This window comes from Solenopsis invicta, chromosome 11, assembly GCF_016802725.1.
Source record: "Solenopsis invicta isolate M01_SB chromosome 11, UNIL_Sinv_3.0, whole genome shotgun sequence".
Classification (NCBI taxonomy): domain Eukaryota; kingdom Metazoa; phylum Arthropoda; class Insecta; order Hymenoptera; family Formicidae; genus Solenopsis; species Solenopsis invicta.
In genome coordinates, this window is record NC_052674.1 from 7,418,488 (window position 1) to 7,433,050 (window position 14,563).

General features: G+C 33.7%; 1 protein-coding gene across 3 annotated transcripts in view; it reads left to right on the top strand.

Annotated features, from left to right (window-relative positions):
- The window catches only part of LOC105195853 (protein couch potato), an 88,914-nt gene that overhangs the window by 28,885 nt on the left and 45,466 nt on the right, over window positions 1-14,563 (top strand). For all 3 annotated transcript variants that reach the window (XM_026132565.2, XM_026132567.2, XM_026132569.2), the window contains exons 2-3: window positions 9,004-9,081; window positions 14,503-14,556. In XM_026132565.2, coding sequence (XP_025988350.1) covers window positions 9,004-9,081; window positions 14,503-14,556 — 132 coding nt within the window. The remainder of the gene's footprint in view (window positions 1-9,003; window positions 9,082-14,502; window positions 14,557-14,563) is intronic.

Below are 14,563 nucleotides of genomic sequence, written 5' to 3' on the forward strand. Positions count from 1 at the left end.
AAATACATATGATTCAGTATAATACAGAAGATAAAATAGAATGAACGAATTATTTGTAAATCTAATGACTTAATTATGCATATAAATAGAGAAAGTAAGTCGTGTGTGAAAAAAAGGAAAAAAGGAATAGAGCAGTAATGCCACATCGTAAAAAAATAAGCTCCTGATAAGAGGAGCAAAAACGGCAGCATGAACATACGATCGGAAGTTCATTTGCAATGTAAGGGAGTGTCTTGGTGTGCAAAACCAAACAGAAGGAAAACTCAGGAGAAGACACTTACGGTAGTTGTTAGTGGAAAACGATTGAAGTAGATTGCATCCAGACGTGATGCTCATTCGAATAAAAGTTCAAGGGTAAACTGAACATAGAATTTCACAAGATGCTATAATTTAAATGTAAAATTAAGAGAAATACTCTTTACCTTAATTGGTAGTATTAATAATTTTTAATTTTTTTTTATTTTTAAAGAGAGAGGAGAGACGATTAAAAGTTGAAAGTTTGTAACGTGTTATTAAAAAATTTTATTAATTTATTTGGGATGCGTCATATTGTACAGTTTTTTGTTGTTATTTATGTTTAAATTTCAACATAAATTATTATAAAATTTTGTATTAAAAATTAAAGTTTTTTTTTTTTTAGAAAAATTGGTTGCAAAAAAAGAATAATACTTTTGTAGGAAATGAAATTCATGTAGGAAATAAAAAAATTGCAATTTTTATTTTTCTATAAATTGTTGCTAATTAATAGTAAATTGATAAAATATTATTTTATCTGACTCATTTGTCATAGTTAATGTTATTTTGTAGTTGCGATAAATGTTTTAATTACGATCGGTCATATGCAGATAACACACACGAGAAAATGCAACGTATTAAATCAAGACTCTTCTAAAATACCTTTAAAGCAGTAGACCAGAAAGATACAGATAACAAGCGAGTCAGATTTATTAAAAAATTCATGAGAGAGATAATGATGTATAAATTCAACAGTATATAAGCAAATTTATTATGAGTTGCATTAAATCGTTCATTTCAATATTGCTCAATGTGTAGATAAAATAATCCTGACATCCGGTCGAACGGGTATGAGACAAACTGTGTTACGCTTCTAGTTTCACGAAGATGTTTACCTCGTTAAATGATTTTCGTTAAGAGGAGGTCACTTCCGACAGACGAGGGACGTCTTACAAAACGAATGTTCTGTTCGCCGCACGCAAGTGCGATCTTGCGGCTTACCGAAATTATGATTTAGCGCAGCAACGAGTTGGCATGTAATTCACCGCGACGAAAGATTCAACACGTGCGTGTCCGAGATTTCGCGATTAATTCCGCTCTTTTGTTATGGACGACACTTGTATGCTCCCGTGACACTCAAATCTGAGGGGATGTGACGAGTGTGGGACGCTCTCTTGGCTCACGAAGGAGCGCCAGTGGGCTTTTCTTTCGCGCGGCGCGTTCAATATCGGCGACGAAAGCCCAGCGACGTTATATCCGAGCGTACGTAAAAATAGCACATCGCCTAGCGATCCTATTATTAATTATGTCTTACCACTTACTTACACCGTTTCGAGTTTCTGCCTGGGAAGGATAATGGCCGTGGTTTAACATAAAGGAGGATAATTAATAACGCGCTTTATTATCCTTATAATAGTATCGTCGCACGTAATTTAGCAACCGGCATTATATGATTTGAGTAACGGCGGCGGTACTTCATATTCGTCCTGCGCGTGGTTATCGATTTTGCTTGATATTTTTGTTTCCGATAAGCTCTGCGTTTAAATGTGTCAAGTATGTAAAATAGGGTCAATTTTTATTGTATTCGATAGATTTTTCACGAATGGATTTTCATACGGATATGTTTAATAATTTAAGAATTTTTTTAAGTAGCACTAAATGATTTGTATCAAAGTCAATTCTTTTCTCTTTTAATAGTATACCTTTTTTTATACATAATATATTGAATATATTTTTTAGGATTGACACATCTGATTGAACAAACGTAACTATAAAGTTTGAATTAATTTTATTAATACATTGTTAATATTTGTATTATTTACCGTATTTTTTTTTATTTTTAAACATTATTTTCCTTAATATATATATGTATATATATATATATATATATCTCTTTTTCTCTCTCTCTCTCTCTCTCTTATCTTATTAATTATCTTGATACACATATATCTCAAATTCTCTAAAGTAAAAATAGAAACTAGTCGAAATTGAACAAAAATCGAAATTTTGCGAAGCTAAGCTAACTTTACAATTAAATCTTCTAGAATGTGTAGTTAAAGGAACATCTGGTGGCTCTGTGACATTTCATGCGATACGATTACTATCGCCAGTATTACTTACAGTATTACTTAACAGAGTTGCACCGCTGCAGCCGGCGTTGCACTCCTGTGTGAGACTATATTTAAAGGCTCGAAGATATAGTATATTCGCCTTCTGGTTGATCTATTATTAATTATACCTCACACCACCAAAATTCTGGCAAGAATAAAGATAGGCGAAGAAAAATGGCGGTACGACGCTTCCAGCGTCTTGATCCAGTGCATCTTTTTGTCACAGATGGAGCGTTTACTACGTTCTATAATAATAATTTCTTCTCAAATGTCACGAAATTTAGATATACTAAAGAAGTAATTAATTATTAAAATGCATCTCTTCGGGATTCACATTTCAGAATTTAATAGTTTTATTTACACACTCTTTATTATTTAAAATAAAAATAATAATATATGTAATTTAAAAAAGTTGGAGAATCGTTAAAACAATTTAATTTTTAAATTACTGTTAAATGTTATAATTATGACATTATAAATTCTATGTTTTTAAATATATTTAATATTTTATCAGCGCTAAACTATGAAAAAAATAATTTTCAAACTGTGTTAACTTATGTTTTATAAATTTGCGTTTGTAATATTTCTTAAAATTCACGGTGTCCGAACATAAGATAAAAGAATGTCAGAAAATTTACGAGATACGAGCGTTCTACACGACGCGGTCACTGTAAAATCTGATATGCTCGTAAGGAGATGATGCGAATATGTTTGTCGTGTGTGTGCATTTGTAGAGAAAACGAGCTTGTGCCCATCGAACCCCAGCTCCGGTATTTTATTTCGTCCCGCGCTAACGGAAGCACGCTCCTTGCTCCTCAGCGCGCCTCGCTCGGATCAGCGCTCAAAAATTCCACCCGCCGTAATTACGAGAAGATTAGATCGAAAAGTGTGAATCCGCCAGCTGACGCGTCGCGTGAATATTCACGAACGTGTGTGTAATCGCGATCATGACGATTTAATTGCCGAGAGCTACGATGACTCTCCATGTTGATTTTTGATTTGTCTTCATGGGATGTTATTTCAATCGCTTGTATTATCTTTCTCGCATGTGTTACCTTCAAACGAAAATCAGCAAGAATATTTCCTATATACTTTCGTGTGTATATTTGTAGTGTACATTTTTCCTTAGCCACCTAAAATATAAATTTTATCATCGCCGTGCGGTGAAAGATTTGAAGCGGAGAAAATTGCCCAAAGTGTCGCAAAGGGAAAACTAGAGATGAAATTGGAGAGTGTTAAAGTGGTTTTGCAGGTTGGATGTGAGCTTCTAAGCAGAGGTACTTCTCAACAAAGTATTGTACAATCTAGATTGGTTCCTCAGTCATTGGAAATCAGATTGCGCTATTTTGTTCGCAATTGCGATTTTTTTATTTTGTCGGCTGAAATCAACGACCATTTTGTCGGTGACGCGAAATTTTGCAGCGGTCGTCGAGCTAACTGTAAAAAATTAAATAGAACCGTTGTTACGCGGCGCAGAACCGTTTGCTTGTCACACAGCCAGATTCTGAGAATACGTCGCGGAAATCCGCGTGCGCATGGCCGGAAAAATCGGATGCAAACTTTGTTCTCTCACGTTCTGGTGTCACCGCGGCCGCGTTGCCGACCGAGATGTGAAATTGTTCGGATGCGCTCCAAATGCGGCGTTCCTATGCCGTGTGAAGTCGTACAACACGTATTTTTCGCAGTTTGTACATACAATTCGACATGACCTTGTCGCATTTTCGTATTAATTCCTTATAAAGCGTAGTAAAATAGATAAGAAAACAAAAATTATACATTTTTTATCACTGCATCTCAACTACTTATTTCTGTTTAATTTAAATATTTAAATTAAATACGATTGTTACTTTTAAATATACACGTTTTTCTGTGATAAATAATTATCACGTTAAGCATGACAAAAAAAATGTTAAATATGTGATTAATAATAACGTATCTAAAAAAATGCGTTTTAAATTTGAATTATAAATTTCAACTTTGTACTTAATATACAACAAACACAGAAAAAGTAATTTGTCTGGATTTTTGAAATGTCAAATTTGCCAACGTGACTAATTTTCAAGAGCCTTTTAACTGAACAATATTATAGAACAATTTTTAAATGAATTAATAGAAGCAAAGTAGTACAGAATGGCATAAAAATAATATAATAATGTAAAAAATAATAAAATTACATTAATATTAATTAGAGGAAAATATTAATAAAAATTCTTACTTTGCAATTGATATATAAATTATTCTTCTCTTTTGTATTATTTTTATGCAAAAATATCCGCTCTTGAACGATGTACGTGCAGCTAAAAAACATTCCTCACGTCGCCAACGTTAATTTGATTCAGCATTCTTGTATTTTCGACCACTGCCAACAGTACATTGAATATTTTTACTAGCGAATTGTCTGTTGTTTCCAACATGACACGTTTGCGTTATGAAAGAGTAAAATAGTTTTTGTCAGAGGAAAAATTGTGCTGTCTTTTATTTTATCACTATTTTCTATGTAGTTTTTTATTACTGCTTTTCCTGTATTCACTAGTATTTACGTTTACATTTGAACGTGCACATTCGAACTGGCTACGTTAATATACCAACGCGAGATCGTGATTGTGTTGATACGCGTGCATGTTCGAACGAAAGCTTCATTGGATTGAATAAATCTCGCGCGGCTTCGCCCGGTCTGTCTGTAAAGAGATATGCTTGTAACCACGCATTTCCATTTGGAATTTGGCGAGGCATGTATTTTACAAATTGTTCCTCTCGGCGTGCTCTTGAATTACCTGTAAATTTTGATTCAAGATTAATCGAATCCGCGGTAGTCGTTGCGTTTGACCAACGCTGCCAACACGTTACTATGAGGTAATGAGCTTGAAGCCATATAGTGGTGTGTCGTCTGTATTGTTACACCAAATAATGATATATATATATATATATATATATATATATATATATATATATATATACATACAGGGTGATTATTAATGAATGTCCCCACGTTTTATCATAGGAGCCTGATTTACCGACGGATATGTATTTTTAACATATTATATTAGAAATTACGAATGCGTGCTTCTATGGTAAAATGTGGGGAGATTCATTAATAATCACCTGTATATGTGCAAGTATTCTCGAGATTTACGGTAACAAATCGATTCGTAAGTCTTCCCAGCAGAATTAAAACGGACAACCTTTGATGTAAATGTTTTCTAAATTCGACATTGTAGTACGAACTTGATAAAAGACACGAGGAATACATATATGAAAAAAAGGGAAAATAAGATGGGAATTTCGAACATATATGAAATTTAGTCTTCAATTTTTAAGATTAAAAGCATTTAAGATTATTTACAATAAACCGTTAACAATTATTTATTATTAATTTTAATTACTTAAAAAAAAAAATTTTAAATGACAGATTTATAAATGTATGGAGCAAATCAATTCGAGATTATAGATTTTTTTTTTTTTCATAGTTGTAACGCTTTTCTGTCCTCGATGCTTCCTACCGGAAATTAACGAGGGGACGGTAACGAATCGCTGCCTTCCTTCTGTCAATCGTGCAATCTTGAAATAAGCCGAGCATATGATTAATATTTTCCTATTGAAACTATTTTTATCACATTGTGAACTAATTTACATGTAATTTCCGACATATGAATTAGTAAATGACTAAAGAATTTTATTGATCAATTTTCAAGTTTATACAATAAAATGTTATTTTGAATTTTAATTACTTTGATATGTTAAAAATTTAATAGTACTTGGACGTAATTACATTTTAATTGCAAAGATATTTAAAAATTAAAATGTCATGAAGAAGATTACGTTTAATGAATCTTAGCTAGGAAAGAACATATTTTAAATTGATTTACTTTATTTATATAAAAAAAACTGGTAAACTAATTGAAGGATGAAATTACTTTGTGATATTTTTCATACACGCTCTCAGTCAGCGTATAAGATTACTTCTAAATAACAGGGGCCGCTAAAAGGGGAACGCAAATATGGGACGAGGAGTGTCGCCAGCGGATGTGCAAGTGGCGACGCGGCATAGTTTTGAAGATGAAACAATGAGAACTAGCGACACGGTCAGTTGCAAACTAGGAGCGGACTCGCTCGTCCATGATCAATTATTGTCATTTAAATGCTACGCCTGACAAAACTCATCTAAGATTGTAAACACGATCGAAATTTATAACGCGGAAAAAAAGCGAAGAAGAAGAAGCAGAGTAGGAAACTAACAATCTTCCGGATAAAAATCTGATGCGTGATGTGTTTAATTAGCGTAACGGACGAGTAATATTCGTAAGCAGAACAATAACACGATTTTGCTACGTTGTTAAAGAGAATAAATACATAATTACGTAAGTCGCTTCAATTTTCTGTTGAAAATATGGCGTCGACGATGAGGAAACGGTACGTGTACTTTGCATTAAAAATAATCGTATTATCGAGATTAGAATTAAGGTGTAAATAGGAATTATTTCAAATTCTCTGAACGTTAAATTGAATATTTAATTTTGCAGAATTTTTAAAACAAAATGAACAAAGTTCTAAGCAGTCGAATTTCTAAATTTTCGCAATCGCTTTTGTTTTCCTTTTGCAGAAAGCAACCTCTAATCCGACGTGAAAATTAAAAATTAGTCTTTTACGAGGCATTGAGCAATTACATTCTTTTGATGAAATTTGCACGATTTAAGAGTTACCTTTTCTCCTTCAGCTTCACGCAAGTAGGCGGAGATCTATTCTGCGATCTAATCGGATAATTGCCGAGAAGGATAATTTGCGTTCCTTCCTTCTCGATCGACGTGGTTTACCAGGCTCGATATCAACGTGCAAGTGTAGCAAAGTCTCGACAGCTATCGGGACTTTACTCGAGGTTCCGTATATAGTTTAAAAAAAAAACAATTTAAAGAAAATTATTATTAGCTTTTTCAACGCAAAGTAACTTTCTCCAGAGAGTTTTTACATCTAAGTGATATAAATACCTCTGTCATAAAGATAAAACACTTTGGAATTGAAGAACTTTTATTTATCACTTGTGCAATCTTTGTTATTTCCCGTCTTATATAATTCGAATTTTTTTTTTAATAGTTCGTGTTAGTCTTAATCTTATTCGAACTGTTGATACTGTTCGAGACTGAGATGATCGAGACGTTTGATGATCGATAGTAAAACAAGAGCGCTTTTACAAAAATTAATTACGTGAGCAGCGGAGCGAGAGAGAAAGATTCTGTAATTAGATTCGCGCGCGTACGTCATACTTTTATAGCCACCGCGATGTTTCTTAACTTTATTAATTGCTGCAACCTCATTGCGGCAATTTGATGCTCCGCTCCAGAGATCATTATAAGTTAGACGGCGCGAGCACGAGCGCGAGACAGCGTTGCACTTACCTGCTGCGTACCTATGCCCGCGATGCGCCGTATGTGCGTGTATGTGTGTACATAGCCGCAGCAATTACTTAAGGCCCAGTCGGTGTAAGACGTTCATGTTACTTGGCCGACGAAACTTTACCGGTTAGTCTCTTAGTTTCATCCATTAGTAGACGGCCCGCCCTGCGACACGGTTGCGGTTACGTGTCGCGTTAGCGCTTTAACGTTTACACGCGGCCAGGTTTTTATCAGTGTTGTAAGTTTAGGTGACAAGAAACACGGTAAACTGACTATTAATTTGTGAATAGTTAAAGAAACTTGACTAAGTACCACAGTAGAGTACCAGAGAACTTTTGTATAAACGTTCTTTCCGTATAAACATTTTTTATATATTAAAAATCTTTTCTTAAATTATTTACGTACATAGAATTGCTACTACAAAATCTATTAATAATCTATTAATATTTATCTATTAATAATTCTGTTTTGTATAAATTTTTATCTAACTTATTCTCAATTTATATATACATATATATATCATTTTAAATAAAAATAATTAAATTGTTATAAAAATTGTTATTTTTGTAATAAAATGAAAAAGCTGTGTAATAATAAACGAACGTATTACTGACATTCTTAGTGAATCGAGGACACTTGGTTAGCAATTATCTGTTCACTAACCGCGTTTAACAAGCGTTCACTAGCGAAAGCTACATCGAATCAGCATCAGTCTCCTTTATTGCCGCATTGTTTCAGATGACGGCACTCAATACGAAAGGCCGATTTGCATTCTCCACTGAAAGCGAAATAATATCACATTAATTCAGCCGCACCAAACGTTAACGATGAGCCGCCGGAAAAGATAACCGATATCGCGAGGAGGGAAGCAATATCTTTGGAATCACTTTCTAAGATCTTTAGGGGTGGCGCCACAATTAATTGGGACCTCCTCCGTAGATTGCCGAATTAATTGCGAAATTAAAAAGGTTGACGAACGAGGGGAACCGACTTCTTCCTGTCTCGAGGAGGCATCTCACATTGATTCTGCAATTAGTTATCAGTTCATCTGGTAGGACGAGGGCAGAAGTCAAATCGAGAAAGTCAGTTTCCTTGTCTCCGAGTCTAGATATAAGCCTTCTCGGTTGTTCTCTCTCTTCTCTCTCTCTCTCTCTCTCTCTGTCTTTCCTCTCTCTATCTGTCTCTGTATTTCTTGACTGCTGTTCTTTCCCTCTACACCAGGCAATTAGGTTAATTAACTCAATTATCGTTCTCTTTCTCTCCTGTTTCAGGTGCGCACCTTGTTCGTGAGCGGCTTGCCGATGGACACCAAGCCGAGGGAGCTCTATCTGCTTTTCAGAGCGTACGAGGTAAATCTTTCTCAGAGAGTTTGTTCTCTGTATTCGCTTTATTTTATATATATATATATATATATATATATATATATATATAGGCATGCATTTGCGATGTTGAGATCAAAGGGTCCGGGAGAATTCAAGATTTGAGAAGTCAAATATTCCGATGGCAATGCGCGAGGACCCTCTTCACATCGCGTTCGCGAATGTGAACGATGTGATATTGAAGGACCTAAAGTTCTGCTACATTAATACTTTATCGTGGAGCATAATCGAAAACCGAAAAGGGAAACAGAGTTCAAAGATCTAAAAGCTTTTAGAATTGGAGAACGTGGAATGCTTAAATTCTACTTTTCGCATCTACATTTAAAAAATTCAAATCTTTAAAATTTTTTAAATCTTTAAATTTTAAAATTTTAAAAGTTTTACAGTTCGAAAATTTCGACATTTTAAGGGATCTGAATTTTTGAATGACTCTGAGAATGACATTAAAAATATAAATTTCCAATAATTTTGTAATCAAGTTATTTACGATTGTGTATAAATTAATTAATAAGTAACTCTTTCGCGGTTTAAATTGTTTAAATTAGTGATTAATTTTGTAGCATTTTACAGAGCCAAAATTATAAATATCTATATGCAAAAACGTCAAAATGTAAAAATAGACTAGTATATATTAAATTGATCTCACATCGCTGTATATTTTTTCATATTTTTTGGATAGTTTTGTCTGATTTCTTTCTGATCTCGTTATCCTGTCAATTACCTTCGTTTTCCACGTCTGACTCTTCGCCGGTACGTTTAACTCGCCGTTCAATAAGTTCAACTACGGTCTACGGTGGTATCATGCGAAACGCAACATTATGACTGAAGCGTTCGAACTGTATTCACAAGGGGAATATTCCCCTTATGAATCATACTCGTCTACGCCGACCATTCGCCGCGGGAGAGAGACGGTACCTACTCCTCTATAACATCATATTTGCCCGCGCGCGCACGACTCGGGATCCTAGTTTAGTTTGTCTAGAGGGTTAATTATGTCGGTGCCAATTACGAGCTTGCATTTCGAGCTCCGACACCAGCGGAGACGAAAAATCGATAGCTATGGAATTTGATGCTTCTCGTAGTCTATAATTTGACGTGTATACGAAAACTCTCGTTATTTTTAGTCTCCGCGTTTATTTTTTGACTATCCGAAACGCAAGTTAATATATACTGATAAATATATGAAAATTTTTCTAAAATAGCGTAAACTAAATAGCTGAGAAACTAAAACTTTCTTTGATGGAAGGAAAATATATCTATTTTAAAAAATTAATATTTAAGTAAATCTCTATTTAATTTTTAAGTTTGTGCTCTCGCATCAATATTGGAGTGATCTTATCAACGATGAATCTGGCAAAATTTATCAAAGGCTACGCTCGTGAAAGTTAAATAGGTTTCATATACGTTCGGTACGAAATTCAATCGCGATTTAGATCGATAGCAGCCGGAACGGAGAGAAACCGCTGTTATTTGTTGCTGGGAAAGGAGGGACAGGTGGAAAAACGGCGAAATTGTTCTCGCTCCATTTGGAAATCTCCCTCGAAAGTTAAATCCGGGAGGTTCTCTCGAGCGTGTCGTTATTCGACGGCGAAAAAGGCGGCGTGGTGCGACACGGCTTTTTTTACTCTTTGCTTCGAGCTTTGTTTTGTATATTCATGAAATCGTTGTGAGCAGTTCGCTCAAAGGGATTAGGATTAGTCGCGTGGGTATGCTGGGAATTACATTTTCGTCGGCATCGCGAGCGCCGTGAGAGAGGTATACATATAGACGTCCGAGGAGCATCTCTACTTTACGTAACGGTCCCGGGACACTAAATAATGATTTTACGCGACGAAATGTAACAGTAATTTTCTGATCGGTTTACTGGCTAATAGAAGAGAAAGGATACTCGATGAACTTATAAATTGCATTTACGCAATCCTGAAAGGCGAATCGAATTGGCATTATCTTATTTTTTGTATACGTAAGTGCACGATAATTATATATAATGGTTTAATGTATTAATAATACTGCAAGATAATAGCAGTAATGTAGAATATGTGAATTGAAAAAACTTAATTATTAACATGTGAATGTGCAGCAATAAAATTTTTTGCAAATAGACACGATTATGCAAATTAATTCCATTTATCATTGTTGCGGTTTGAATGGATTTTTGTTTATTCTCTGATTTTTTGAAATTTTTCTCAGAGAAAAAACGTTTAAAAATAAACGTTTTTGTTATAATTTTTAATTCTCTTTAATACGGTCTTAAATTAAAAAATTAATCTTGGTTAATCCTATTAAAATGAATTTTATTTAAAACTGAATGAAAAATAAAAATATTTTTTTGTTATAATTCTTTGTTATAAATATGTTTTTATTATAATTTTCAATTACCTTTAATACGTTCTTAAATTAAAAAATTAATCTTGGTTAATCCTATTAAAATGAGCTTTATTTAAAATTGAATGAAAAATAAAAATATAATCTACGCGTAACCCAGAATTTGGTCGGTGCATCGTATTGCTTTCACTCAATCGTTTATAATTGGTACACACTATTCGTTTCCTATTATGTGACCTAGATAAAATTTTGGATACGATACCCGATGCGTTCTGTATATGACGCAACAAGAAATAATAACTTGTCTATTTATAAACCCTTATATGTTCTCAATTCTTTTCGCATAATACGAATTGGACATACATTTCTTTCATTTAACACTGATTTTTTATTTTACGAACAAACGGAAGATTATTGTATGTCAGTGTCGAATAAAGAAATTGAAATTACTTTTCGACTTCGTTATGTTATTGAAATGACGAAGAGAATTGAAAATCGGATCTCGATAGAGTCTGCAAACGCGGAAACGCGCATTTTCTCGCAGTGTGGGAGTAATGTATATTGACGGCGGTCATCTTATACACGCAAATCGCTGCGGCTCCTCATATCAAGAGTGAATGCGATTTCTTGGCATCGATACGACGAAATATAACTGGCGACATAGTGCAAACAATAAACCTTGAGTGGTACCGTGCGTTATTTTTGCCCTCAAATTTCTTGGTGCACACGCGAAGAATTTTGTCGCGTGAATCCGGTTATTAATCGTCTTTGAGATATCGTAACGTTATACGTTGCGCATAATCCGCGCGACCCGTTTTCCCGTGGATTTACGACGAGTTTTCAACGCGCCGGAAGAGCCGGGCAGCTCAGTTGCTCGCTGACGTCTCGTACCAACGCGAAACTTTCAGAGAAGTGCGAGAACTATTTGCACTTCGCATCGTGCGAGCACAACATATGCGAGTGACGGCGAAAACTCGATTATGCTTCCTCGAGAGATCCGCCTTTTAATGACCGCGATATTTCATAGTTAAGGGAAGTTAATTAATAATGTGCGAGACCGAAGTGAGCGCCAAGAATGTTGAAACAGATACCTTGGAAATGTCGCATACTGATATATCTGAGACGATCTAAGATGCATATTTTTGAATGAACAGAAAGTTGTAGATTGAAATACCGTATACGTTAATTATATTTTTGTTGTGAAAAACTGCAGCAAAACGATTAATAAATACAGTAATTTGAGTTAAATACAAATTCCGCTTTTCTGTAATTATTATAGTGTCGGTGAAAAATTAAATTATCAATTTTATACTTTAGAATTTTTATTTTATTTAATATAAAAAATGAAGTAGTAATATTTCATGGATAGGACAGGCTGATTAATGATGCGATATTAAGAAACTTGTGAGTGCCAAGAATGTTGTAACAGATACTTGGAAAATTTTGCACATCGATCTATGCCCCTAAAGTGAGACATTTAGAAATTCAAATTTAACATGAAATTTTACTAATTTATTTTAATAATAACTTTGGTGTTTGTGTATGAGTTATATCAAATAGAGAGTTATATCAGAGAGGACGATCCATAAAATTAATTATTCACAATTCTTATATTTTCATAGATTTATATTAAACTATACGTTGTAAAAAATAAAATACTAATTTGACACTTTTGAATGTCCCAGAACGTCTACTCTAAATTTTAAGTTAACATAATTAAAAAGTTACGTTAAAATAACTCTTATTTTAACTTAATAACTTAAAATAAGAGTTATTTTAACTTAACTTTTGAGTTATTTTAACTTAAAATTTAGAGTGGACTTTCTGGGACATTTTATTTTTTTTACAGTGTAGAATATAGATTTTGGTTAGTTAGATTAATATTTAGATTTTGATTAACTGTTAGATTAATTGTTAATTTTATTATATATATTATTTTTAGATAAGTATTATATTATTGTAATTACAGTTAATGTTAACTGTTATATTTTCAATTTTTTGTATAAATATTTTTGCGATGTACTCGCGTATGTAAGTTTGAACTCGAAAAACGTTTCGTGGCACGTCAAATAAACGTTCTTAGACTTACCGCGCTTTCTAATTGCGGCTTCGTTAATTAGCACTTCCATCGCGATCACGCAATTATTAACAGTTTGGTACTTTGGTAATGAACGCTACTTACAACGTTCGCATGTAACCGAGTGCTCATCTCACTCATCCTACTTGCGGTTCTATTATAAAAATTAAGCAAACGTTACCTTACCGCGAGGATTCCTTTATCTTGAGCGGCAGCACGAAACAAGATTCTCGATAGTGCAATAACGAAGTGTTACACATTAAGCGCACAGCAAATTAAAAACTCTTACTATGGCTAATAATCGGCTTTGCTTGTATCAGGTAACGGAACAGAGCACGTTAACGATGGCTAATTCAAGCGACGGGCGCTGAGAAATTCACGGATGCCTTAGCATTTGTGTTAGTTATTTAATAAAATATGTGAATGTCCTGTCTCACTTTTTACCTGGTGCTCTTTGCTATTCTGAATAGTCTCCGTAAATCCTGCGCCTAAAAGGCCCACGGCGAATGCATTTTGGCTATGTCGCGCAACCACACGGTACATCGTACTGTATATGTATTATATTTTTATTTAAATAATGTTTTCAAATAGAAACTATATGTCTATATTAATTATTTGAAAGTTAATTGCAAGTTTAACTGAACATTTTGATATTTATTTCTTATTTTAAAAAGTTGCTTTAAAAAATTATAGGCTCAATTCTTTTGAAAACTATCCGGGAAATATAAAAGAAATTATTTTTATGTTACGTTTTATTATTTCATTTAGATATAAAAAATAGACTTGTATTGAAATCTATTTTTTACTTCTTGTATATCCTACACACCTTAATATACGAGCAATCATATAGAGATATTTGTTTTATTTTGAAGTAAAATCTATAGATATCAAATTTATATAAAGCTAGTCAAATTGTTTATTTAATCATATTGGTTACAGTATTTTGATATGATAGAAGTTTTAATAACGTAATATTTTTCTTGTTCCAGGGGTATGAGGGGTCGCTGTTAAAAGTCACGAGTAAAAATGGGAAAACAGCGTCGGTAAGTT